The 24,435-nt window shown below is 45.7% G+C and overlaps 1 protein-coding gene and 2 long non-coding RNA genes across 4 annotated transcripts in view; 2 read left to right on the forward strand and 1 right to left on the reverse strand.

Moving 5' to 3' along the window:
• The window catches only part of LOC140534661 (uncharacterized), a 49,786-nt gene extending 43,234 nt beyond the window's left edge, over positions 1–6,552 (forward strand). Inside the window, exon 4 of the long non-coding RNA XR_011977414.1 lies at positions 5,999–6,552. This is a non-coding gene — a long non-coding RNA (uncharacterized lncRNA). The remainder of the gene's footprint in view (positions 1–5,998) is intronic.
• PVALB (parvalbumin) lies at positions 1,361–24,142 on the reverse strand. Of its 2 annotated transcripts, XM_072655941.1 has the most exons (5): positions 23,818–24,142; positions 20,135–20,219; positions 18,227–18,359; positions 16,682–16,791; positions 1,361–1,593 (listed from the first exon to the last, which is right to left on the reverse strand). In XM_072655941.1, exons 2-5 carry the CDS (start codon positions 20,193–20,195, stop codon positions 1,565–1,567), a joined length of 333 nt encoding a protein of 110 aa, XP_072512042.1. In that variant the 5' UTR covers positions 20,196–20,219; positions 23,818–24,142; the 3' UTR covers positions 1,361–1,564. The 2 variants fall into 2 exon arrangements, with proteins under 2 accessions (XP_072512042.1, XP_072512041.1); XM_072655940.1 differs by lacking the exon at positions 23,818–24,142 and having other exon boundaries at positions 20,135–20,761.
• On the forward strand, positions 7,120–17,623 carry LOC140534662 (uncharacterized). Its single transcript, XR_011977415.1, has 3 exons — positions 7,120–8,872; positions 15,561–15,713; positions 16,755–17,623. It is a non-coding gene; the product is annotated as an uncharacterized lncRNA (long non-coding RNA).
• Positions 24,143–24,435: the final 293 nt, after the last annotated feature.

The raw sequence follows: 24,435 nt of genomic DNA on the forward strand, positions 1-24,435 counted from the left end.
TTTTGGGCAATGATGAATTTGTGTTGCAAGGTCAGCAGACCATTCATGAATACCTATGGGGGAAACCTTTGCTTGTGTGTTCCTATTTCAGAAGTCAAGGGATCTTGAAACTCCTGGTCAGTGTGATGGCAGCAGGGAACATCAATGCCTATTTGTGTGACAGGGTCATTTCAAAGTCTTTAGACTTCCCATCTGATTCTCCTTTTTGTTTTGTGTATATCTCTTCTCTTTGTTCCCAGCTGAGTGTAGGCAACCCAGAGGGCAGGGAGCATTTTCTCTTGCTTCTCCTACAGTGCTGAGGAAAGGTGCCCAGTCAAAAGGGTAGGTTAATTAAGAACAAGTGAGACAAATAATCCATTAGAGTTAAAAGCATATTCTCAAAGGAATTCTGGGATGTGTCCCAAGAAGTGTGGAGGATTATGTCAAAATCTGGTAGCAACAAAAACTGTCTCCTCTGTTCTTACTAGCTATGTGACCCTGGGCTGTGATTTCCCCATCTAAAAATTGAGGATGATAATAATATTTCAATGTTGTTAGAATGGGAAGTGGGGAAAACACAGACTTTGGACAATGACCATGTACGTAACCATGGACAAGTCACTTTTCCCCTTCTGAGGAGTGAAATGAAAGGGTTGAACTGGATGGTCTATAGGGGCTCTCTCATTTCTAAAATCTTGTGCTCAACCTGGCATAATCAAAAGCATTCTGGCATGGGACAGGAGCCCTGCCTTTTAACCACTCACTACTGTGTGACCTTGGGCAATCTTGAGCCTCAGTTTACTCCTTTCTTAAAGCAGTTAGCTTAGATGAACTCTAAGGTCACTTCCAGCTCTAACATTCTCTATGATCACAGATTTTGAGCTGAAAGAGTCTTTGGAGGGCATCTACTCTGACCCTTTCCTTTTCCAGATGAGAAGTCTGAGGCCCAGGGAGATGAAGGAACTGGCTATCAGTCACATGGTTAGTAAGTGGCCAAGTAAGGATTCGAACCCATGTCTTTTGATTCCAAATCCAGAGCTCCTTCCACTTTACCTCAGGCTTAGATAATCTCTAAAATTTCTTTCAAATGAACATCCTCTAAGTGAAGAGATGTGGCTTTGACACTTACAAGCTCTGTGACCTTGAGAAATCACTTCACCTTTCAGGTCCTCAGTTTACTCATCTGTAAAATGAGGATAACCCATTTATACTACCAACCTTCCAGGGGTGTTATGAGGGCCACATAGGACACATGAAGGATTTTGCAAAGCCTGAGTTGCTTGGATGTTGAGTCTTGCATTTTCTAGACCACTCCCCACCATCCCCCTAAGAAGCTTTCCTCTCCAAACCAAAAGCAAAGAAGCAAGAGGGGGCTGGCTCATCAGAGTATCAGGAGTCAGGTGGATTTGACCTTTATTGTTTCTATCAGCATTTTCCAGAGTAGTGATAGAGTTACAGGGCTTCAGGGAACAGTTGGAGTAAAAAATAGCATAAATAAAAAGGAGAGAAACCAAGGAGGTCGGCAGGAAGTGACTGGAATCCGGTCGTTCAGGGGCAGTCGAAGGGCTGGGTTGGTCAGAGCCGTTTATGATTCAGCCACCAGAGTAGAGAATTCTGCAAGAAACAAGGACAGTGGGGATGGGTAGAGGAGAGACAAAGGGAAATGAATCAAGGAACATTGGTGAAGCAGGGGGGCAGGACAGCAGATTGAATCTTAGGCCCTTGATGTGCACTGCAGCTCACAAACCCTGGAGCAGACCTGGAGACCAGAGGGCTCCTGGGCTCCTGTTTGGATAGATAGATAGATGGATAGATAGATGGATAGATAGATAGATAGATAGATAGATAGATAGATAGATAGATAGATAGATAGATAGATAAAGGGGGGAGGGTGACCCTCAAACATCATTCCAGATCTCCAGGTCCAATTCAGGAATTGCCAAAGTGACATCCGGAGAGAGCACTGAGTTGGAAGTTGGAGGAACTGATATCAGGTCTGCCACTTCATAGCTGTGTGACCTTGGGCAGATAATTTTCCTAAGATTAAGTTTTGAGGGGGATGGACTAAAGGGTCTCTGAAGGATCAATGATCCTCTGACAAATCTGGGCTCTGCTGAATACAACCTATGTGACCTTGGGTTGGTCACTTCTCCATGGGCTCACTTTTCTTATCTGCAAAATGAGGGGACTAGACCAGCAGGACTCTTGTCTCTTTCAGCTGTAGGTGGTGAAGTGGACAGAAAACCAGCTCTGGAGGCAGGAAGATCAAATCTGGCCTCAGACACTTACTAGCTTTGTGACCCTGGGCAAGTCACTTCACCCTGTTTGCCTCAGTTTCCTCATCTGTAAAATGAACTGGAGAAGAAAATGGCAAACCACTGCAGTATCTTTGTCAAGAAAACCCCAAATGGGGTCATGGAGAGTCAGACACAGCTGCACAATAAAAGTGATCTTTTGACAAATTCTCACTCTGCTGCTTACAGTCTGTGTGACTGTGGGCAAATTGGTTCGTCAATCTGGATCTCTGTTTTCTCTCAACAAAATGAAAGGGTTGAAATAGATGGTCTATGAAGGCTCTTTCATTTCTAAAATCTTGTGCTCAACCTGACATAATCAAAAGCATTCTGGCATAGGACAGGAGCCCTGACTTTTAACCACTCACTACTGTGTGACCTTGGGCAATATTTTGACATCTCTGGTATCAGTTTCCCCATTTGCCAAATGAGGGTTTGAACCTGGTGAGCTCTGTGCTCTACCATCTACATCTCCAAGGCCCCCTCCTCCAGAGAGCCATCCTTGACCATTCTGTACCTGGTGCCCTCTCTCTCCTCTGAGAACATCGCAGTGATTGCCTGTCCCATTCACTTGGCACGTAGCAGACATCTGCTGCATCATGACGTCTCTGATACTGTTGCCTTGCCTGGCTTTTTAACTCTTCACTTGCTATTCAGTTATTCTTGTGTTTACTTCTGGACTCCCAGGTTATAAACTCCTTGAGGGCAAAGACTGGGTCTTATATTTCTTTGCATTCTTCACAGGGTCTGACACAGGCTGGGCAGATACTGGCATCCAGTTAATGTGCTGACTAATGAAATCCTGTCCCCAACTCTATTTTCCCCAAGTTTCCCTTTCTTCCTGACTCTCACATCCACTACACTACATAGTAATTTCAAGCCTGAAGTTAAGGGATGAGGGCAGGAGGAATCAAAGGCCCAGAGACTGAAAGCTGGAAGGGGACATTTGAGGTCACTGAGTCTCCTTTCTCATTTTTTTTCAGATGAAGAAACTGGGAGGCAAGGTCACACAAGCAGTCAAAGGCATAGGGAGGGTTCAAACTCAGGTCTAACATCCTTTCTATTGCATTCTCTAACTTTTGTCCTCCATTTTCTCCCAAGTTCTGCTCTCAGATCACCAATAACTTTCCAGTCACCAGATCCAATGGCCTTAAAAATGCTCCTCCTCCTTCTTAAGCTCTCAGCAGCACTTGCCATTGGCGAGCCTCTTCCCCCTCACTCCCTTCTGGATACTCCCCTCCCTTGGTTTCAGAGATGACATAGTTGATGGTTCTCTCTCTAATTCTTCCTTCTGTGACCTTAACTGGCTCTGAATCTTTCCTCCAACCTTTTAGATCTCTTCCTTTTAGTTCTCCTGCCCCATGGCAATGTCATCTGCTCCCATTTGTGTAACCTTATGCATGTCAGGTTGAGCCATCGTAACCTCATCAGTCTGGGCAAGTTGAACCTGACTTCACTTGGCCTAAATTTCCTCATCTATAAAATGAGGTGGTTGGACCAGATGGATTCTAGGGATTTTCCATATTTCCATCTATGATCACATAGATAATGGATAAATCACCTTTCTCTCTCTGGGTCTCAGTTTTTCCAACTATAAAATGAAAAACTCAGATGAGATATCCTGTGAGGGGGCATCCTTTCCAGCTCTAGGTCTCTGATCCCATGATTCCTTTCTGAACCTCAGTTTTCCTTCTCTGAAGAATGAAAAGGTTATATTATTCTCTGGAGTCCCTCTCAGGTCCCTATGATCTCCTGCTACTCCCCTCAATGCATTGCATACTCTTAGTCAAACTGAAGTATTCATTGTCCCCTTCCCCCCCTTCCTCTGTTCCTTTGTTCACCTTCCTCTCTTTATCTTTTTATCTCCTGGTCATCTGTAGAATTGTCACCCATTGAAAACCTTACTCAAATGGTACCTCCTCCAGAAGTCTTTGTTGTCTGCTGTCCCCTATCCCCATGGGCAATATCCATACACCCCTCCCAGAACATTTCATTTGGAAGGTTAGGTTAACACTCCCTTTGATATCATTGGAATGGATCTAAATGTCTTTTTTATTACACACGTATATGTAGTCTGCATTACTATCCATTCTGAGGCATCTAACCATGTTTTTTCTCTAATAGAATATAACCTCTTTGAGGGCAGGCACAATTTTACTTTATATATCTTCCCAACACCTACCATAGTACCTGATTTATAGTTGGTACTTAAAAATGCTTATTGAGCATGGTACAGTGGAATTATCACTGATTCTCAAGTCTGGGGACCTGGGTTCAAATCTCAGGTATCATCCTTCCCATCTGTAGGACTCCATCTGACCTCTCTAGGTCACAGTTTCTTCATTTGAAAAATGAGGGGTTTGGTCTGGATAGCTTCAGAGGTCTCTGATCTCTTTATGGTTCTATAAATCAAATTGGATTGACTTCTAGAATGCACTTTTGTATTCTTATATGTGATTTTTCTTGATGTGCAGATCAAACCTTTTCCCTGAGGGCCAGCACCTCACATAACAGACAGCAGGAAGGAAACGTACTTGCTGAATTTAAGTGAAGCCCTTACTATGTGTGAAGCATTGTCTTCAACACTCTATATACACATATATACATGTACATATCTCTCTGTCTGTCTGTCTGTCTATCTATCTATCTATCCATCTGTCTGTCTGTCTATCTGTTTATCTGTCTGTCTGCTTGTGTGTCTGTCCATCCATCTGTCTCTCCATGCATCCATCTGTCCATCCATCCATCTGTCTGTCTATCTATCTATCATCTATCTATGAATCCATCTATCTATCATCTGTTGTGTCTAACTCTTTTTGACAGTGTGTTCCCACATTCTGAACTGATATGATTGATCTTTTGGACCTAAGTGCATTACTTTACATTTATCCCTTTTAAATGTCATTGTTTTAGATTCTTCCCATGATACCAGTCTGTTGAAATCCTTTTGTATTTTGAATCTGTCCTCCAACACATAAACTAGTCCATCAAGCTTTGTGCCATCTATAGGACATCACAAGGCAAGAGCCCTGTGACACATCAGAGAGGACTCCCTTCAGGTCAAAAGCAACTTTTTAGTCATCAATCTCTAGGTGTGGGTAGGTAGATATTCTTGAGGAACTGGTGAATTCTTTAAAGGAAACAGACAAAGAATTCTTCCTATTTAGAAACAGTAAGCAGCTGGCCAATATTTTCTTTTCAAGGAATTAGGCTACATTGAGCAGAATGTTTGCTACATAGACAAGACTAATGTCTAAAGAAAGTAGGATTCTAGTAGATTTCAGATGAATCTCAAGGAACTAAGAGAAGAGTTGGTAGGGAGGTTGACCATGTTACACCTTTCTCCCCATTCAGTAGCTCTCTATTTACCTCTTAGATCAAATAAGCTCCTCAGTTTGGTATTTAGACCTCTGCACAACCTGGCCTCACATAACAGACAGCAGGAAGGAGATGTACTCACTGAATTTAAGTGAAACCCTTATTATATGTGAGGCATTGTCTTCAACACTCTATATACACATATATACATGTATATATCTATTTGTCTGTCTGTCTATCTATCTATCTATCTATCTATCTATCTATCTATCTATCTATCTATCCGTCTGTCTCTCTGTTTTTCTAGCCCAGTTACCTATTAGTCTTCTCCTTCACACACTCTATAATCCAGCCAAACTGTTCTTTTTGATATGTCTCATAAGTAACGCTCCATTCCTGTCTCACAGACAGCCTAGCCTGTTCCCCATTTGAAGAATGTTCTCTTGGTCTTTCAATGAAATAGAGGACTTTCAAGCATTCTTGATGAAAAGACCAGAGCTGAAAAGAAAATTTGACTTTCAAACACAAGAATGAAGAGAAGCATGAAAAGGTAAACAGCAAAGAGAAGTCATAAGGGACTTATAAAAGTTGAACTGTTTACATTCCTACATGGAAAGACAATATTTGTAACTCTTGAAACCATTCAGTATCTGGGTACTGGGTGGGATTACACACACACACATAGAGAGACAGAGTGCACAGAGTGAATTGAAGAGGATGGGATCATATCTTAAAAAAATGAAATCAAGCAGTGAGAGAGAAATATATTGGGAGGAGAAAGGGAGAAATGGAATGGGGCAAATTATCTCTCGTAAAAGAGGCAAGCAAAAGACTTATTAGTGGAGGGATAAAGAGAGGAGAGGAGAGAAAAACATGAAGTTTACTCTCATCACATTCCACTAAAGGAAGGAATAAAATGCACACTCATTTTGGTATGAAAACCTATCTTACAATACAGGAAAGTGGGGGATAAGGGGATAAGCAGGGTGGGGGGGATGATGGAAGGGAGGGCATGGGGAGGAGGGAGCAATTTGAGGTCAACACTCATGGGGAGGGACAGGATCAAAAGAGAGAATAGAAGTAATGGGGGGCAGGCTAGGATGGAGGGAAATATAGTTAGTCATACAACACGACCAATATGGAAGTCATTTGCAAAACTACACAGATTTGGCCTATATTGAATTGCTTGCCTTCCAAAGGGAAGGGGTGGGAAGGGAGGGAGGAAAAGAAGTTGGAACTCAAAGTTTTAGGAACAACTGTCAAGTATTGTTCTTGCCACTAGGAAATAAGAAATACAGGTAAAGGGGTATAGAAAGTTATTTGGCTCTACAAGACAAAAGAGAAGATGGAGACAAGGGCAGAGAGGGATGATAGAAGAGAGAGCAGATTGGTGATAGGGGAAATTAGAATGCTTGGTGTTTTGGGGTGGGGGGAGGGGACAAAAGGGGAGAAAATTTGGAACCCAAAATTTTGTGAAAATGAATGTTAAAAGTTAAATAAATAAAAAAAAAAAAAGAATGTTCTCTGTCCTCTCTTCTGCCTCTTAGGGCTCTTATTTCCCCTGGAGATTTAGCTCAGTCACCAGATAAGCATGTTCATGGCTACTAGTGCCTTGTCTCTTCTCTTCCCCTAACCCCTGCTGCCAATTACTCTGTACTTATTTTCTAGAAGGCAGCTAGAACCATAGTGGATAAAGTGCTGGGTTTGGTGTCAGGAAACCCTCAATTCAAATCCTGCCTCAGATCCTTACTAATGGTGTGATCCTGGGCAAGTCACTTAACTCTATTTTCTCATCTGAAAAATGAGGAGATTGGTCTCTAAGGCCCCTTCCAGCTGAGATCAGATGAGAAAATATCCCTAAAGTCTTAGCAGAGTATGCTTAGTAAATGCAGTTCCCTTCCCTTTCCCTATAGGAGTATGTGTTGTCTTCTCTGATTGACTGTAAGATGCTAAAGGCAAGGAAACTGTTTTGTTTTTTATCTCTAGTAATTAGCAAAGTAACTGGTCCAGAGTAATGGGTCAGGCAATAAGTATTTATTAAACACCTACTAAGTGCCAGTAAGTGTGCTCAGCACTGATGATATAGTATCTGATTCTCTTAACAATCATTTGTTGATTGATTGATAGGATGACGTTTTTGTTGTTTGTCCTTCCTTCTTGAAGAGGACCATGACATCAAGAATGTGATGCCATGACATGTAGATGATTTGGGTTTAAGTGAGGGAGGTCTGTGCAAAGTCACCAGCCTCACTTTCTCCTCTGGAGCCATTTGGGTCCATTGACCAGATATAGATCAAGATGACTGGAGACGGCCACTGATGCAGTGGGAGACGTTGGCCTTTTTAAGCTCAGGTCTTTAATAGGTCTCAGTTTGCCTGGGGCAACACCTTATTCAGTGATTAAGACTAGGTAACGTAAAGATACTCAACAGTGGGTTCAGATAATGTGGGCTTCAGGCCTAGTTTTGTGACCCTGAAGTTTAATTGACTTATCTGTCAAACAGGGCATTGATAGTTATGCTTGTAGTACCTATCTCTTGGAACTGTATGAGGACCAAGTAAGCTAGTTTGGATAAGCCTCTGAGAGCCCTAGGTGCCATAGCCTTTGAATCAGGTCTAGATTTGACTTCAAAATCTCATGCTTATCAGCTGTGTGACCCTGAATAAATCACTCAATTTTTGAGCCTCAGTTTCTTTGTCTGAAAAATGAGGACAGTAATAGACTCATTTTCATGCATCACTTTGAGGAAAACGCTTTGAGAATCTTAATTAATGAGCCACTGTGATTAAGCCCAGAAAATGAAAGTGACTCTGGGGGCTCAGAAAGTGGAAGTAATTTGCCCAAAGTCACAGCAGCATAGGCTAATAACCCTTCCTGCGTGTCTCACAGGAGAGTCAGAGTGGCATAAGCAGGAGGCAGGAAGGCCTGGGCTGGATTCTTCTGAAATGACCTGAGCAAGTCACTTAACCTTAACTGCATCTGAAAAATGGGTATAATAATAGCACATATATCCCAGGGATGTTGTAAGGATAGAATGAAGAAAAAATGCCCCCAAACAATATTCTAGGACTGTAAGTTACAGATAAATTACCAAATTGCATCTCAGGAACGAATTTCCTTACTGTGAGTTCCCTCCCTGGCTGAAATCACTGGTCTGAATCTATCTACCTTCATAGGTTGTGGGGTGGATGAATCTTGATTCACTCTGGAGGTCATATACAACAATTCTTTCATTTTCTAGGTGAGGAAATGGAGATCTGGGATACCCTCATATCACACAGGTAACATGTGGCAAGATTTAGATTCTTACCAAGGTCCACTGGTTCTAGTTGGGAAAATATTTATGAAAGCCAGTAGAGATGTTAAAGACATTATTTTGCATAAAATATTATAATGTAATTTACTGGTATAAGAACATAATGCTGTCTAATATTTTATCATAATATAGAATGCCACTATATTATGGTGGGGGGGAGGTCCTGTGATTTCCTTTGTGGAAGAAACACCTTTGACCAATGCAGGTGAGCCCCTTTTTTACAACTAGAAGTCCAGAAGGGTTGCCTAGGGGCACTGAGAAGTTAGGTGACTTGCCCAGGGTCACAGTCAGACTTGAACCCAGGTCTTCCAGACCCTGAAACTGGCTTAATTCACTACCCTTGGCTTTCTCTTTCCTGAGTGGTATAGAACAAGTATTATATATGGTGATTAGTCTATACTATTATAGGCTGTGGGCAAATCTTCCTTCAGGAAAATTGACTAAGCAATTAGCCATCCCCTAGAATAAACCTGAGAAAGCCTGGAGATGTCTCCCTTCCTGGAGCATCTTCCCCACACCCTCATCCTTCCAATCAATAAAGGCCCTGAAGGAAGGAGGTGGGTGGAGAAGGAGGAGGAGGATGAAGAGGAGGAGACGAAGAAGGAGGCGGGAGAGCAGGAGAATCACAAGACTGTCCTCTGTCTCTCAGGAAACTGAAATTAGCTTAATTTTCTGTGTCCTCCTGCAAGTCTTTGTGCAGATCTGACAAATTTAGATGCTATTGACAGGCAGATTAGCTGAAAGTGAGGGCCTGGAACTTAAAAGAAAGGACTTTGAGTGAGAGGTTGGGAAAGTGCCCATTCTCTCATGTTCACCTCTTTATCTGAGTTCCAGGATCCCCTGAGATGCCAGTATCTGAGCTAAGACTCAGAGATGTCTAGTCCCACCTCCTGATCTCCACATCTATAAGCTATGGAGACTGAGACCCCAATGACTTGTCTAGGGCCTCACGACTAGTAAATGTTTGAGCTTTGATTAATGGACAGAAGGGTTACACCACGTTCTTTTACCATTTCCTACAAAATGTTGAAGCATTTATATGATTAGAATATGATGCATTGTATTTGGCACTGGAAGACCCTGATATAAGTTACTTTTCCCTCTGACCCACAGTTTCCTCAAAAGAGATTGCACATGGCTAGAAACCATTAATTAAATTAGAACTGGAAGTTCCCTTAGAGATCACCTGGTTCAAACCTCTCATTATACAGATTAGCAATGTGAGATTCAGGTAAAGTGTCACACAGCTTTTAGCAGGAGTACTAGCTCTAAAATCAGAGGACCTGTGTTCAAATCCCACTTCAGATATTTTCTACCTTTGTGACTTGAGCAAAGGTACCCATACCTCAGTTTCCTCATCTGTAAAATAAGGGCCCTCTGAAGTCCTCACTCTGAATCTACATTCCTATGACATTCTGACTTCAAATATTGTGGTTTTCCCACAACAGCCTGAAGGAAATATGAGTTGGAAGGATTAATTCTGCCATTTTGTGGTCTAGTGGCTAGCATTGGACTTGGAGTCCAGAAGACCTGGGTTCAAATGAGTTTCTTTTTTTCTCATCTGCCAAATAAGGAGGTTGAACTAGATTCCATTGAGGATCCTTCCAGCTCAGAATCCATGATCTGATGTAATCTTTTTTTTGAGTTAAGGTCATTTCTTTGTGTTCAGTCATCCTTGGCCATAATCAACATCTGTGCCAGCATCTTACTAAAAAAAGCCTTTATGCATTGGATGGGGAGAATCAGATCACCACTTAGCCATTCACTGCATGATCTGGGCATGTCACCAAGCCACTCTGAGCCTCAGTTTCCTACTCTGTCAAATGAGGATTATAATAGCCCCTACCTCCCATGGCAGCACTGGAGATCAAATCAAGCACATCAGAAGCCCTCGCAGACCTTAAAGTGCCTTATAAATGCTAGCCATAATTTTTAGATAACATCTATGTCATGTGGTTTCTACTGCAAGAGAAGTCCTTTATAAAGCATAGAAAACGACAGAAAGGGGAGCACTCCCTCCTCCTTAGAGGTGGTGTCGTATAATAGAGTGCTTGACTGGCAGTGTTGGGTGATCTGGATTCACCTCCAACCCTTACTATTTTCTAGCTGTATGACCCTGGGAAGGTCAGTTTCCTTCACTGAGCTTCAGTTTCCTCATCTGTAAAATGGGGCCAGGAATATTCATAAAATGAGGCTAAAAATGAGTGGATGCGTGATGTTTAAATGTTAGTTATCACCACCACAAACAAAAATTTTTCCAGTGAAGCAGAGTTGGAGAATGCATCTACCCAAGACAGTGGCAGGATCGAAATAATTACAACAGTAATGACAATCCTCCATTGCCTGCTTTGGCTTCTGATGGGACAGAACTCCGAGTTCCCTGTGCCCTGAGACAAATGACTCCATTAGCTTAATTATTTGGAAGGGTGGGGTGGAGGGGGGAGGCAGGGAGAGAAATACAGAAAGAGAAAATGCCTTCATTCCTCCTAACTTCAGTTACTTTTTTAACCATAGGCTAGTTACATAATGACATCTTCTACTCCCTCGGCTACATCTTATCTGGTGCAGAGACAAGATGTCTTGAATGCAAGTCCATCTGGGAATATGAATGAGCCATCAGCTCTGCACTTAAGCCATTAATAACTCTCCAATTTAGGCTCTGCCTCAGTGGAAGGAATGAAGGAGTCAAGGGATCTGAGTTCTGACTTCACTTCTGGTTTGGCTGTGTGACCTTGGAGAAATCCTTTGACTTTGCTATGTCTCCATGTTCTTATCTGCCAAATGGGCATAAGCATCTCAGTTCTTGACCACCTCACTGGGTGATTATGAGGCCATGAAAGAAGTGGCAGCAGGATACTTTGAAAAGCAGGCTCAATCTAGAGTCCAAGGACAAGGATCTGAATCCTACCTTGACCAGTCAGTGTCTGTGTGACCTCAGACAGACCACATGGTCTCCTTGGGTCTCTGCATCTTCATCTATAAAGTCAAGGGATTGGACCAGATCAAGGTTCTTAACCTGGGGTCCATGGACCCTCAAGGTGTCTGTGAATAGATTTCAGGGGATCCATGAACTTGGAAGAGAAAAATAATAGCTTTACTTGCACTGACCTCTAACTGAAATGTAATATTTCTTTCAATTATTTAAAAGCATGGTTCTGAAAAGAGGTCCATAGGATTCATCAGACTGACTTGCAAAGGGAGGCAGGACACAAAGATCCTATGTGAATGCTCTCTGTCTCTCTCTCTCTCTCTCTCTCTCTCTCTCTCTCTCTCTCTCTCTCTCTCTCTCTCTCTCTCTCTCTCTCCCTTACTCCATCCCTCCCTCTCCCTCCTTTCCACTCTCTCCTCTCTTTTCCCTCTTTCTCTCTCTGTCTCTCCCCTTTCCTCTCCTCTCTTCTCTATCTCTTCCTCCCTCTCTCCCTCCCTCACTCCCTCCCTCCATCTCTCTCTCTCCCTCCCTCCATCTCTCTCTTTCTATCTCCATTAGGTTTTATAACATCCACACAAACAAGGCATTATCATTCTTGCTATTGATCATGCAGCCCAAGGGTTTAGCTACTATCTACGGTTACATGGATTTCCTTCCTCACCCCTCTCTCAGGATCTCAGTGTTAGAAGGGGCTTTAGAGATCCCCTCAGCCAACTCTCCTTGAGCTATGTTTATAACCATCTTGTGCCCTTATTGTGGCAGTGAGATAGCAGAGTGGACAGAGTGCTAGGCCTGGAGTTAGGAAGATCTGGATCCCAACCCAACTTCATACACTTCCCAACTGTATAACCCTCAGCAAGTCACTTAACGTCCATTTGGCTTAGTTTCTCTAACTATAAAAGGGGGATATTAAAAGTACCTACCTCCCAGGATTGTTGTAAAGATCAAAGGAGCTTGTTGGAAAGTGCTTAGCACAGTTCCTGACATGCACTAGGTGTTAAATACATTCTGGCTATTGTTATGATCATGGAAACCAATACCTTATGCAGATTGTTATAGTGGAAAAGTCCCCTCACTTTGTAGATCTTTGAGAAATGGGAAAACTGAGGCCTAGAGACAGGTCATAAGGTAAAAGGTTCTATCTCCCTAGGGGTCTTGAAGCAGAAGCTGAACCCCTTGTTGGAGGAGAGAGGAAGGGAGAAGAGGAGAGGAGAGAGGGGGGGGAGGAGAGAGAGAAGAGAAGAGGAGAGAAGAGAAAAGAAGAGAGGGAGGAGGGAGGGAGAGGGAGATAGGGAGGGAGAGAGATAGAGAGAGAAGAGGGGAGAGGAGAGGGGTAGAGACAGAGAGAGAAGGAGGGAGAAGACACAGAGAGAGAAGAGAGGAGGGAGGGGGAAAGAGGGAGAGGGAGGGATGGAGGGAGGGAGAGAGGGAAAGAGAGAGGAAGAGAAGAGAAGAAGAAGAGGAGAGAGAGAGAGAGAGACTTTTTGCTCAGATACATATAGGACTGGAGACCTTCTGAGGTCTAGTCCACTTTGAGATTCTAGGCATAGGACCCTTATGTGGAAAATAAATAGGGTGCTGCCCAAGAAGACGATGCTATGGGCCTGAAACCTTTGGATGCCACTAGTTTTAAGAACATAAAATGGTAGAGATGAAAGTGACCTGAGAACACACAATGTCAGAGCTTAGAAAATAGGATGTCAGACCTGGAAGGGGAACAGAGAATATGAACTGGGAGAGACCTAAATGTAGAATTTTGTAGCTTAAGGGGACCTTAGATTAGACCTGTGAGAACTGCAGAGATCCTAAAACAGAGGATGTCAGAGCTTGGAGGGACCTTAAAACACAGAATGTGTTTGGAGAGTTGGAAGGGGCCTTAGAACCAAGAGTGTTAGAGTTGGAGGAAAAGCGTTTTAGAAATATCTAGGCCAGTCTCCTGTCTGTAGGGATAAGAAAACTCAGGCCTAGAGACAGAGACACTTGTCCAAGGTCACAAGGATAGTTAGCAATCAAATCAGGATTTGAATCTGATTCTCTTACCTCCAATTCCAGTCTTCTTTTTTTTCTACAGATTGCCCCTTCCTCCGCCAGAACAGTGGACCAATTCCCTCTCACATTTCATTTTCTTCTTTCTCTAAACAGGTCTCAAAATACCTCTATGCCCAGCCTTGACCTGACTCCCAGAACAGGCTGTGAGAATTCACTGCTAAGGCATGTCTGCAAATGACTGTCAGTTTCCTGAAAATGACCACTAATGATGAGCCCCTAATTTATAGGGGTTATTTGTAGGAGCTGAGGTTTCAGACAACTGAAGAGCATCATGGATATGGTCTGTGGGCCAATGTGGTCAGCCCCCTCCTCCTATTAGAGAGATTGGGTCATAGATTGGGGAAAAGATGAGGTGCCATCTGTCCAAGGTCACAGGCCAAGCTAGTAGGGGGCAGAGTGGAGAATGCTAATTAGTTTGCTGCTTACTTAGCTGTATACCTGCTAGATCATTTATACCATTATTGAAAGTTGGAGCTGAATAGGGCTTTAGAGACCATTTAAACCAGAAACCCTGAAGTTATAGATGAAGAGGTCAAAAAAGTCTTTGAGTTGCTCTCTTTCCTTTCATCTCAGGGACCCAGTGCCAGTTAATAGGAGAAGATGGCTTTGAACCCAGGTCTCCTGACTTTCAATTCACTGCTCTCACCATTTTCCATCCAGCTGCTTCCTAAAAGAAGGAGATTTCTCAAGGACACTGACACATAAAAAAGATGAAACCTTGGTCTTCTCAGGGAAACCTGAAGTATCACAGCTCTAAAAGTAGGAGGAACATCAGAGGCTAAATCTTATCCACTGTCCTTCTTTTACAAATGAGGAAACTGAGATTCAGAGAGGTTAAGTAATTTAGGAGTACTGGGCCATAGATTTTAGAGTTAGAAGAGTTTTAGAAGCTTTTGAATTCAATTCATTATTTTACAGATGAGGAAACTGAGGCTCAGAGTGGTTAACTCACTTAACTGGAGTCACATAACTTTGGAGCTAGGATTTGAACTTATGGCTGCTGACTTCAAGTTCAGCATTCTTTTCCTTTTATCATCCTGATCTGAAGCATGTTCTTGAGCTCCCAGGATCTTCTAGAGAACCTAAGACCTTTAGGAAGTCAAGGTGAAGATAGAGCTAGGGTCCTATAGCCATCATGTCAGAGTTCTTAGAAACATCTGAGGTCATTTAAATCCACTCCCTCATTTTACAGAGGAGGAAACTGAGACCTAGAGAGAGTGACTTGCCCAGGTCCCCATGTGGAGCTGGAAACGTCTCCATCTCCTGAACTGCTCTCAGAAGTTTGGAAGTTGAGAAAGGATGACTTGAGGGAAGCAGCAGGGTATGGTTGAAAGAGTACTTAGCAGGGAGTCAAAGGACCTGGATTCTAATCTTCATGGTACTACTTTTTAGTTTTGTAACTTTGGACAGACCACTTCTTTTCAGATGTGCCTTAGTTTCTCCCATTAAAAGAAGAGGTTTGGACCAGATGATCTCTGAAGCCCCTCCCAGCTCTACCATTCTGTGCTTCTCTGACAGGGATATCTGATTCATTCTCCTGAGCAGCTGCAGAAGGCAGAATTTCACCCTAGTCACCAAATGATTAATGAGTCTTTAGTATCAAAAGCATAGGATAGAGAGGGAGGGAGGGAGGGAGGGGGCCCATGGATGAAGCACTTGTTCTGTGTTCTTTCAGGCAGCATACAGAAGCCACTCATGCCCAGTCAACCATTCCAGTCTTCCTGAGAACTTCTGAGCAGCCCAAATAGACTGCTGATGAGAGAAGGAAAGGGCTGGAGAAGCAAGCCGGAGCTAGCTCTGTTTATGTGCAAGCCTAGAGCAGTGGGAGGTAACTTGGTCAGACAAATAATCAAAAAGTAGACACTAAACCTGAGGCTTTCCCTTGGATTTAGTTCCCCTACTTAGTATCATCGATTTCATACTGAAAGGGACCTTAGACATCATCAAGTTCAGAGTCCTCATTTGACCAGTAAGGAAACTGAGGCACACAGAAATGAAGCCCCTTGCCCAGAATCACACACCTAGTAAATCTTTCTGCTTCCTTACTTTAACTTTGATATTAGGGGAAAGAGGGCAAAAATATCCCTGGAGTCTGGAGTGGAGAGGTGCAATTATTGGCTACTCCACAACCAAGCCTGGACACTAAAGCCAGAATAGGCTTACTTTCCCATTTCCTAGCAAAGCAATGGGTGAGTTCTTACAAATATAACTGGGATAAAGAGACAGAAAAAGGGACAAGGAAAGGAGGCAGAACAGCAGAAGGGGCAAAGTAGTGAACTGGGAGTTGGGAGATATGGTTTAAGATGACCTGAGTTCACATCTGTGCCATTATTCTCAGTAGCCATGAGACCATTGGAAGTCACTTAACTAGTGTAAGCCTCCATTTATTAGTCTAGAAACTGGATAATAATTCATGACTTACCCATAGAATTGTTGTGAAGTGGGATCTCAGAAGCCACATAGTCTAGTCTTCTTTTATTGCAGATGGAGAAACTGAGTCCAGGGTTGGGATGTAACTTGCCCAAGGTGACAGGGCTTAGTCATAGAGTTGGACCAGGTCTCAGTTCTAGGCCATCTGACTCTAAGCTCAATGCTGCCCCCCTCCCCATGACAACCCCTACTTCTTTGGGGAAGGAGGGGGTAATTTCTGCTTTCTCTGATCTCTGAGAAACAAGGAATTCTGTCCTTTGGACTTGGAATTCTGCTTCAGGGACCTCCACTCCTTTCCCAAAGGGCACCAAACACTTAAGGAACCCCAAGGTGGACTTGGTGCCCAGTCCCTCCATCACTACCCACCTTCAGCCCCAATTTTGCCATCACCGTCCTTATCCCCAGCAGCCAAAAGGATCTTGGTTTCCTTGTCTGACAGATCTCGACCATCAGCTACAAAGCCCTTCAGGATGAATCTAAGAAAGGAGAAGGCAGAGAAGAAGAAGGGTCAGGCTGAGATTGTCTCAGCCCTAAGTATGCATGCTAGGGTGACTGAAGAGTTCGGCAGAAGGAACATGGGATTTGGAGGCAGAAGACCCAGACTTCAGTCCTGCTTCTGCACTTAATTCTTGGGGAAGTAATTTCCTTTCTCTGATTCTCCATTTCCCCCTCCTCTAAATGATAGCCTGAGTAGCATCCAAGGTTCCCTGTTATCTCTAGGATAAAATAGAAATCCCTCCATTTGGCACTCACAGCACTCCGTGGTCTGGCTCCAGCCTCTCTTTCCAGGCTAATTACACATCGGTCCCCTCATACTCTCTGCTCCAGCCAAACTGCCCTCCCTGCTATTTCCCACATCCCACCTTGGTGCTTTTGTACAGGCTGTTCCCCTATGTCTAAAACACTCTCCCTTCTTACTTCTGCCTCCTGGAATTCCTTGCTCTCCTTAAGGCTCTGTTTTAGTCTTAGCTTCCCCAGTAACAACTGGGATAATGTATATGTGTAGAATATAAACTCCTTGTCAGCAGGGTCTAGCTACCTTTGCATCCCTATCACCTTTCACAGTACCTGACACACAGTTGCTTAAGTGATGTAACCAGTTATATTGGAATGCATTTATTAAAATATATTTTTAAAAGTACTCTCAAGTTCAAGAGCCAAGGTTAAACTACCTTGTTCCTGAGCCTGTATGTGAGTGAGGAAATCTGGGTTCATTTCCCAGCACTGTGCCTTCTTAGCTGGGTGACCTTGCTCAAGACATTTTACCGCTTTGAGCCTCTGTTGCATATGTCATTAGTAAAACGAAGGGATGAGACCAAATAACCTCTAAATCTCCACTTAGCTCCAATTGATGGTGGTGTCCAAATTGGGCCAAAGGGTCATTGCTATAGAGTCTCAAGGGTCCTTAGTTGACTTCCCTCATTTTATAGGTGAAGAAACCAAGGCATAGAGAAAAACAGATGACTTGTCCAAGGTCATCCAGCTAGTGAGTGGTAAGGCTGGGATTCAAACCATGGAGCTTGGTAAGGGGTGGAGGTGGGGGTAGGGTGAGTACTACTGAATTGGAACTCAAGGGAGACTCTCCTGACTCCCAGACTCTCTTGAGGAAGAGCCGAGCTCTCAGAAGTGTTTAATTATTGAACAACATCATTCCATTAGAAATATTAAATGCCTCCAACTTAACCCAGTTAGTCCTGCCCTCTTCCAATGACCTTAGCCTTTCCTGAAACCAAAGAGGGAGGAAGCCAGTGTCTTCCAGCCCATTAGGTCTGGCTCCTCAGTAGCTGTGAGCCAATCATGGACAGAGAAGTGCAGATCTTTGATGGATACCCCTGACCAGGAAGCAGGTGCCCCCCCTTCCCTTAAGAAGCCTCCCAGCCCTGGGGGTGGGGGAGGGGCAGGCTGGCTCACTTGAGCTCTTCCTCCTCGATGAAACCACTCTTGTCTTTATCTAGGATGTGGAACACCTTCTCCACATCCTGCTTGCTTTTCTTCTTCAAGCCCACCATCTCGAAGAACTTCTTGTGGTTGAAGGACTCGGCAGCTGCAGGGAACAGGGCAGTTAATCAGGATGGGAGGCAGGAGACATATGGTGTTCTGCAGCAGGCAGCATCTCCTAGCCCAGGCAATAGAGACTGCTTTGCCCTACATGAATGGGGGGTGGTGGGGAGGAGGGGAGCTTAACTAAAAGGGGGTCTGGAGACTTTTTGCTTCCAGAATGTCAGTTCAATAAAATATTGGGGGGTGGCTGACTGAAGGTGAGATCATAGGACCATAGATTGAGAATTGAAAAGAACCTTAGAGGTCATCTAGTCCAGTCCCTGACTACCCCAATGTTAGGTTATACAGCTAGTAGGTGGCAGAGGCAGGATTTGAACTCAGATTCTTTGAATCTGAATCCAGGGCTTTTTTGGGGTGGGATGGAAGGAGCTAAGGCTTCTTCATTTGCTTTCTTGGGGAGGAGTAAGAAAAATAAGAACAGAGAGGGCAAGCAGCTCTCTCAAGGTCAAACAGTAAGGTTAGGAGATGCTGCTGAGGAGGGAGAGCTGGGGCTTCTTAGCACTCCATTCTTGGCTCAGCTGCAGTCCTGGTTCTCCTAGGCTCTCAAAGGGCTTCTAAGAGGTACCAGAGAAATCAGGGTAGCCACAATGATGTGATCTGGGAGTTAGACAGGAGAAGGCTGGACATCAGGGCAAAGGTGCCCACCATCTCGACCTGGTCTCCACCCCGGGCATGACTGGGAGAGGATGCATGTGGGTGGGGTAGAGCTGGACAGGCCGACTTAGAGACAAGGTTTGGGGGCTCTGGGAGGAAGTTGTGGGTGGGTTCAGAATTGAATGAAGGGCAAAGTTCAAGGATGCTAGTCAGAGCTTCCCATACTGGGGGAACTTGAGAAGAGAAAATGGGGGACAGACATGGAGAGCCCCCAACCCATTTTCCGTCCTCTTTTTGGACCAAAAGTTGACTACTGAGAGAATAGCCTTGAACATGTATTAGCTGAGCTCACAGCTCCAATTAATTTGGGAAGGTCATCTTCCTAGTGGCCAGTCTTGGACAGCCTAGAAGAGAGAGGATGCTGGGGTGTGTGTGCAAGAGATGAACCCTGAAATACTTCTTTGTGCATGTGGGAGACCAGGGCACCTAGCTCAGGAAGGGAGAGGGTATTTGTAACTGAGAGCTGAGATGAAGGAAGGGGTGCATGGTGAAAAAAATGGAGGGAATTGTAGGTCTTGAGTTGCTAGAAAGGAGAAAGGACTCGGGTCTCTGGCTGAACATTGTCTCCTCCAAGTCGCTTGGGTGGAGATGAAAATTCGAAGCATCCACTCAGCTCCTGCATCTGGACTGAATTCCTAGTGTTTAGCTTTGGTCCCGGCACCCTCGCTCTACCCCTTTCTGGTCCCCACCCTTACCCCTGGAGCGAGGTCGCCCTGGACTCCTGGCCAAGCTAGCCTGGGCACTCACTAGGGCATTGGTACCGGCATGAACACGTACCCGAGGATCAGTTCCTCCAGAGTACGGGGAAGTTTTTGAGGACAAGAAGCTCGCTCCAGGCAGGACTCATGGAGCTGCCCAGCGCGCTCTCGGGGACGTTTGGGTCCTCCTTGTCTCGAGGACTACTGCGTCCTCTGATCCCCTTACCAAACTCCCTACTGGAGAGCCCAGGCATGCAGCCCCGGTCCCTTCCATCTCCGGGCTGCGTGAGCGAGGATGCTCGGGATGCTGGGGCAGAGGGCTGGCGAGGAGAGGAGATGGGGCATGGGGAAAGGCGATGGGATGAGGAGGAATGGGATGGGGAGGGGTGGGGAAAAAGCAGCTCACCTGCAAAGGCTGCCACCGCCTTCTTAATGTCCTCTGCGCTGAGCAAGTCTGTCATCGACATGCTGCCGGTGTGGGTCGGAGCGGGCTAGGCGAGCAAGTACGAAAAGATTAAAAAGTGCCTCCCTCGGCGTTTCTGCTCATATGACCAGCGCTGCAATGCTGCGCCGAGGCCTCGCGCCGGGGAGGGCGAGGGCGGGAGGCTGGCACCGAGCCAGGCTCGCTCCAAGGCCCAGCCCTGGGGCGTCGAGGAAAAGGGTGGGGGTGGGGGGAAGACCCTGGCCCCTCGAGGCCTTCCTAAGGGACTGGGAGGAGCCCGGTCGGCACACTAAACACAGTTCGGTCAAGGGCATGGAAGTGGTGATGCCCAGGACCGTCTGGAGCAGACCACCCTGCTCCCTCACCCGGACCATCTCCGAGGGCGCCTTGTCCCTGGGCTCAGTGGGCAGAGAGGGCGCAGCAAGACTGCAGCAAGTCCCCCCTCCCAGTCTTCATTAGCTCCTCTCCCCTCAACTTTCCTCCTTCCACTCCCTGGCCCCCGGGCTACGCTAAGTAAGACAGGAACCCGATCCTAGAAAGGAGACTATGCTGCTTGAGCTTCTGGGCAGCTCCGCGCCCCCTGCCCAGCATGACTGTGTTCTGCCGGCCTTGGGCCTTGAGCCTGAGTCAGCCCCAAGAATTCGTTTGGCCCCTGCGGCTGCCAGTCCCAAGACCCCCCACCCCCACCCCCAGCCTCAAAATGAGACTCGCTCCTGCTGCTTCTGAGGGATGGGGAGGGGCGCAGGTTTCGACACCCCTGTCCGCCCCGCCGTACCCCTCTTACGACTCTTTGGAGCCTTTGTAGTCTGTCTTTGCGTCTTTTACATTCATTAGAGGGCAAATTAGGAGGCTTTTCTTTTCAACCTGAAGATGCTCTCTTTCCTTTACCCCTACTGTCTCGGGATCCAAACTCAGACAGTGAGTACATTGCTTCCAACTCTCCCCCCTAAACTTTCCGCTGCGTCTGGAAGTGTAATTCACCATAGGGGTCTTCCTACTGACCTCAATGGGAGCATAGCCTGCTGAATCTGGAGAGTTGGGACCTCTTCTAAGGTTCCTGTGTGACCTTGGACAAGTCTCTCACCTTTTCTGTTTCCTCTCATTTGCAAGGTGAGGTGGTTAACTAGATGACCTCTGAAGTCCCTTTCAGCAGTAGATTTATGCTCCTAATCACTTCCTTGGGGTCAGAAGGCTTCCCCCCCTTTTTCTGCCAACTGAGAGGGCTGCCTGCAGCCAGTATGTTGGTGGGGGGAGGAGGGGAAGTACTTCAAAATGGAAGAAAATTAGGAAGTCAGCCAGGACAAATCCTTTTTTACATATAAAGAAATGGAGGCTCCGAGAGGTCACAGGATGATAGGATTTAGTCCCGAAGGAAACTTAGAACTGAACCAGTGTAGTCCCAAAGAGAAAATTGAAGTTTAGAGATCTTATAAGATTTAGAGGCAGAATGGAATGAGAATCACTGGCCCTGAGCTTGTGGAGCTGTGAGTTAGCCCTAAGTCTTCCAAACTGGGCTGCACCCCCTCTACTTCTCCATCCTTCCCCCAAACAGGACAAGGATAATTGTATAGGAGTGAGTGGGGGCAGGGTTTCTCCGCAGATCCCAGTGCTTTGGGAACACAACACCCTCCAGAAAAGAGCTCCTTTCCAACTGGTGGAGGGCACCCTCCTGATTCCTGAAACTTTTCCTCCATTTGTCTGAGGAATGACATGAGATTCAAAGAGAGATGGTCTTCAGCCCTTATCCATTACCCCCATCAGAGTGTTGGGAAATGACTTCCCTTCCTCCCCTAACCTAAGGAAAAGATGTGTCCTAGTCTTGACTCTGCTGCCAACACCCTTTGTGACCCACCTTAGGCAAGTCATTGCCCTTTTCTGAGCCTCAGTTTCCTCATCTGAAAAATGTGGAGGTTGGACTAGCTGGTCTGTCAGGCTCATTCCAGCCCCTCCCCTCCCAGTTCTTCCAACTTCCAGGCCTTTCTTATGAGTGCTGAACCTCTGGACAAGACCAGAGATCCCAAAGGGATATTTGCACCTTCAAGCATATTTTGAGGAGGCAGCGTATAGGAGAGTGCACTAGGCTTGGAGTCAGAGAAACCTGGGTTCAAATCCCACTACAGATACTTATTAGCTATGTGACCCTGACTGAGCACATCACCTGAACGTTTTGGGTCCCCATTTCTTCACCTGTGAAATGAGGAATATGTTGGCCTCTAAAATCCCTTTAATATCCTTCCCTATAATTCTATCAGCCTTTTCCCAAGTTGTCCTTGGGGGATGAGGGCTAGTGGGGGAAAAGGGCCAAGAAAGCCCAGGAGTCTGTAGGAGGGGAAGGGGCCAGTGGGTTGACTGAGATCTCAAGTTCCTTGTGCTTTTTCCTCTTGCTGGCCTGGCCTCTCCCCACCCCTCTGCCAGCACTGGGGCACTGGACAGCTGCCCTGAACTGGGAACCTTAGCAAGCTTGTCTGTCAGGCATGCTTGAGGTGAGTCAGCCCCTTTGAACCCTACCAGCCCAGCCAGCTGGCATGGATGGGGCACAAGCCGAAGCTTTTGACCTGATATCCTCTGGCATTCTGCCTTTCCCCCAAATTCTGCAGCCGTAGCTGCTACCAACACCACCTCCAGTCCCCTCTTCCAACCTCCTTCTCTGGAACCACAGAGCCAAGAGGGAGGGGTCACCTACCCCACCCCATCATCACTTCTACTTAACCCCTTCCTCACCTACACAGACCTACCTCTATCAGCACTTAGAAGCAAAGAGTGTCACAGCTGGAAAAGAGGACCTCAGAGACCATGGGACCTCCAAGCCTCCTACTTTACAGAAAAGGAAACTGAGACCCAAGAGATGGAGTGTCTTGTGCAAGCACTCCCAACATGGCTTTAACCCCCCTCTACCCATCTTCAGACTCCCAGACTAGCTCTTATTCCACAATACCATGAAGTTTATTTAGAGCTCAAGAGTCAGTCCTGGGTGGTTTGTGAGAGGCCTAGAGAGAGGGGTGAGAGCGGGGGGATCAGAGGTGCTCTTTAGCCCCTTAGAACTGGTCACGCACTGCTGCCCTCCCTGGAGCTTCTAGCCAACTGTAACTCACAAAACCTCTGATACACATCCACCCAAAGACCCAGCTGGGAAGGAGCACTTCTCACCCCTCTCTCCTTCTTCTTCTTCTCCTTTTCTTTCTATCCAGGTTGCCATTTTCTGGAGCTTTGTGCTTTTTCTCTATCTATATCCTCTCAGGCCACCCCACTGTCTCGGCACCTGTTGGAGCTGGCCATAGAACTAAAGAAGAACCAATAAGAAGAGACCTTTGAAATCACCTAGTCTGGCCCCACCACCCCCTCCCATTTTACAGGTGAGGAAGCCCAAGTAGAACCCCGACTGGATCCCAAGTTGTCCTGACACCCAACCAGCCTCCATTCCACTATTCCCACTGCCTTGTTTCTCGTTCCTTTCACTTCCACTTTCTGCTGTCTTTTTCCTTAGGCTCGTTGAGCCTGGAGTCACTTCTGCTCCATCCTTCATCTAGATGAGTCTAGATAAAGGGAGACTCCTTTATCCACCCCCAACTCAGGCTCCCCATCTTCCAGAATCCTCCCCCTCTCTGTTGCAATCACTTCCTCCAGTTTATGGTGGCTGTTCCACTCACCTTGGATTGAGGTAGGGAGTGCAAGCTGACTCAAGGCACTGAGAGGGTGAGGGAGAGAAGGTGGTCAAGACAAGCTAAGCCCCAAGGCAGGATCTCTTCCTATATAGGCTCCTGGGGTCCAGCTATTTTGGGCAAGTGGTTCTCCCTCTCTTCTTGCCCTCCCCCAGTGGTGTCAGATGCTCCTAGGCCATGGAGCCTGGTGCCTGTATCACATTCACCCTCTCTGGGCTGATCAAGTAGGGCCTATTAATAATCCTTGGCACCTGCCTTCTTCCAGCACCTAAAACCTCAGGCCCAGCTGAAGGCCCACCTAGAATCATAGAATCTTGAAATTGGAAGGACCTTGGATGCCTAGTTTGGTCATCTAGTCCTACTCCTATCTGAAGTGTGGATTTACTTTATAAAAGTGGCCATCCTGTTTCTGTCTGAACACTTCCAGTGATGGACCTCACAAACTAGTCTATCCCCTTATTTAAAAGCCTTAACTATTAGGAAATTATTCCTTATGCTGAATAAAGAAGCTGCACCCATTGGTCCTGGGTTTGCCTTCTGAGGTCAAGCAGAATAAGTCTAATGCCTCTTCCATGGGACAGTTCCTAAGACACTTAAAGAAAAGCA

This window comes from Notamacropus eugenii, chromosome 3, assembly GCF_028372415.1.
Source record: "Notamacropus eugenii isolate mMacEug1 chromosome 3, mMacEug1.pri_v2, whole genome shotgun sequence".
Lineage (NCBI taxonomy): Eukaryota > Metazoa > Chordata > Mammalia > Diprotodontia > Macropodidae > Notamacropus > Notamacropus eugenii.

Excerpts from the sequence above, each read along its gene's own strand:
- PVALB (XM_072655941.1), bottom strand. The coding sequence starts at position 20,195 with ATGTCGATGACAGACTTGCTCAGCGCAGAGGACATTAAGAAGGCGGTG. Across the intron at positions 18,360-20,134 it reads GGCGGTGGCAGCCTTTGCAG|CTGCCGAGTCCTTCAACCAC; the intron begins GTGAGCTGCTTT and ends TGTTCCCTGCAG. Across the intron at positions 1,594-16,681 it reads TGGCAAAATTGGGGCTGAAG|AATTCTCTACTCTGGTGGCT; the intron begins GTGGGTAGTGAT and ends TGTTTCTTGCAG.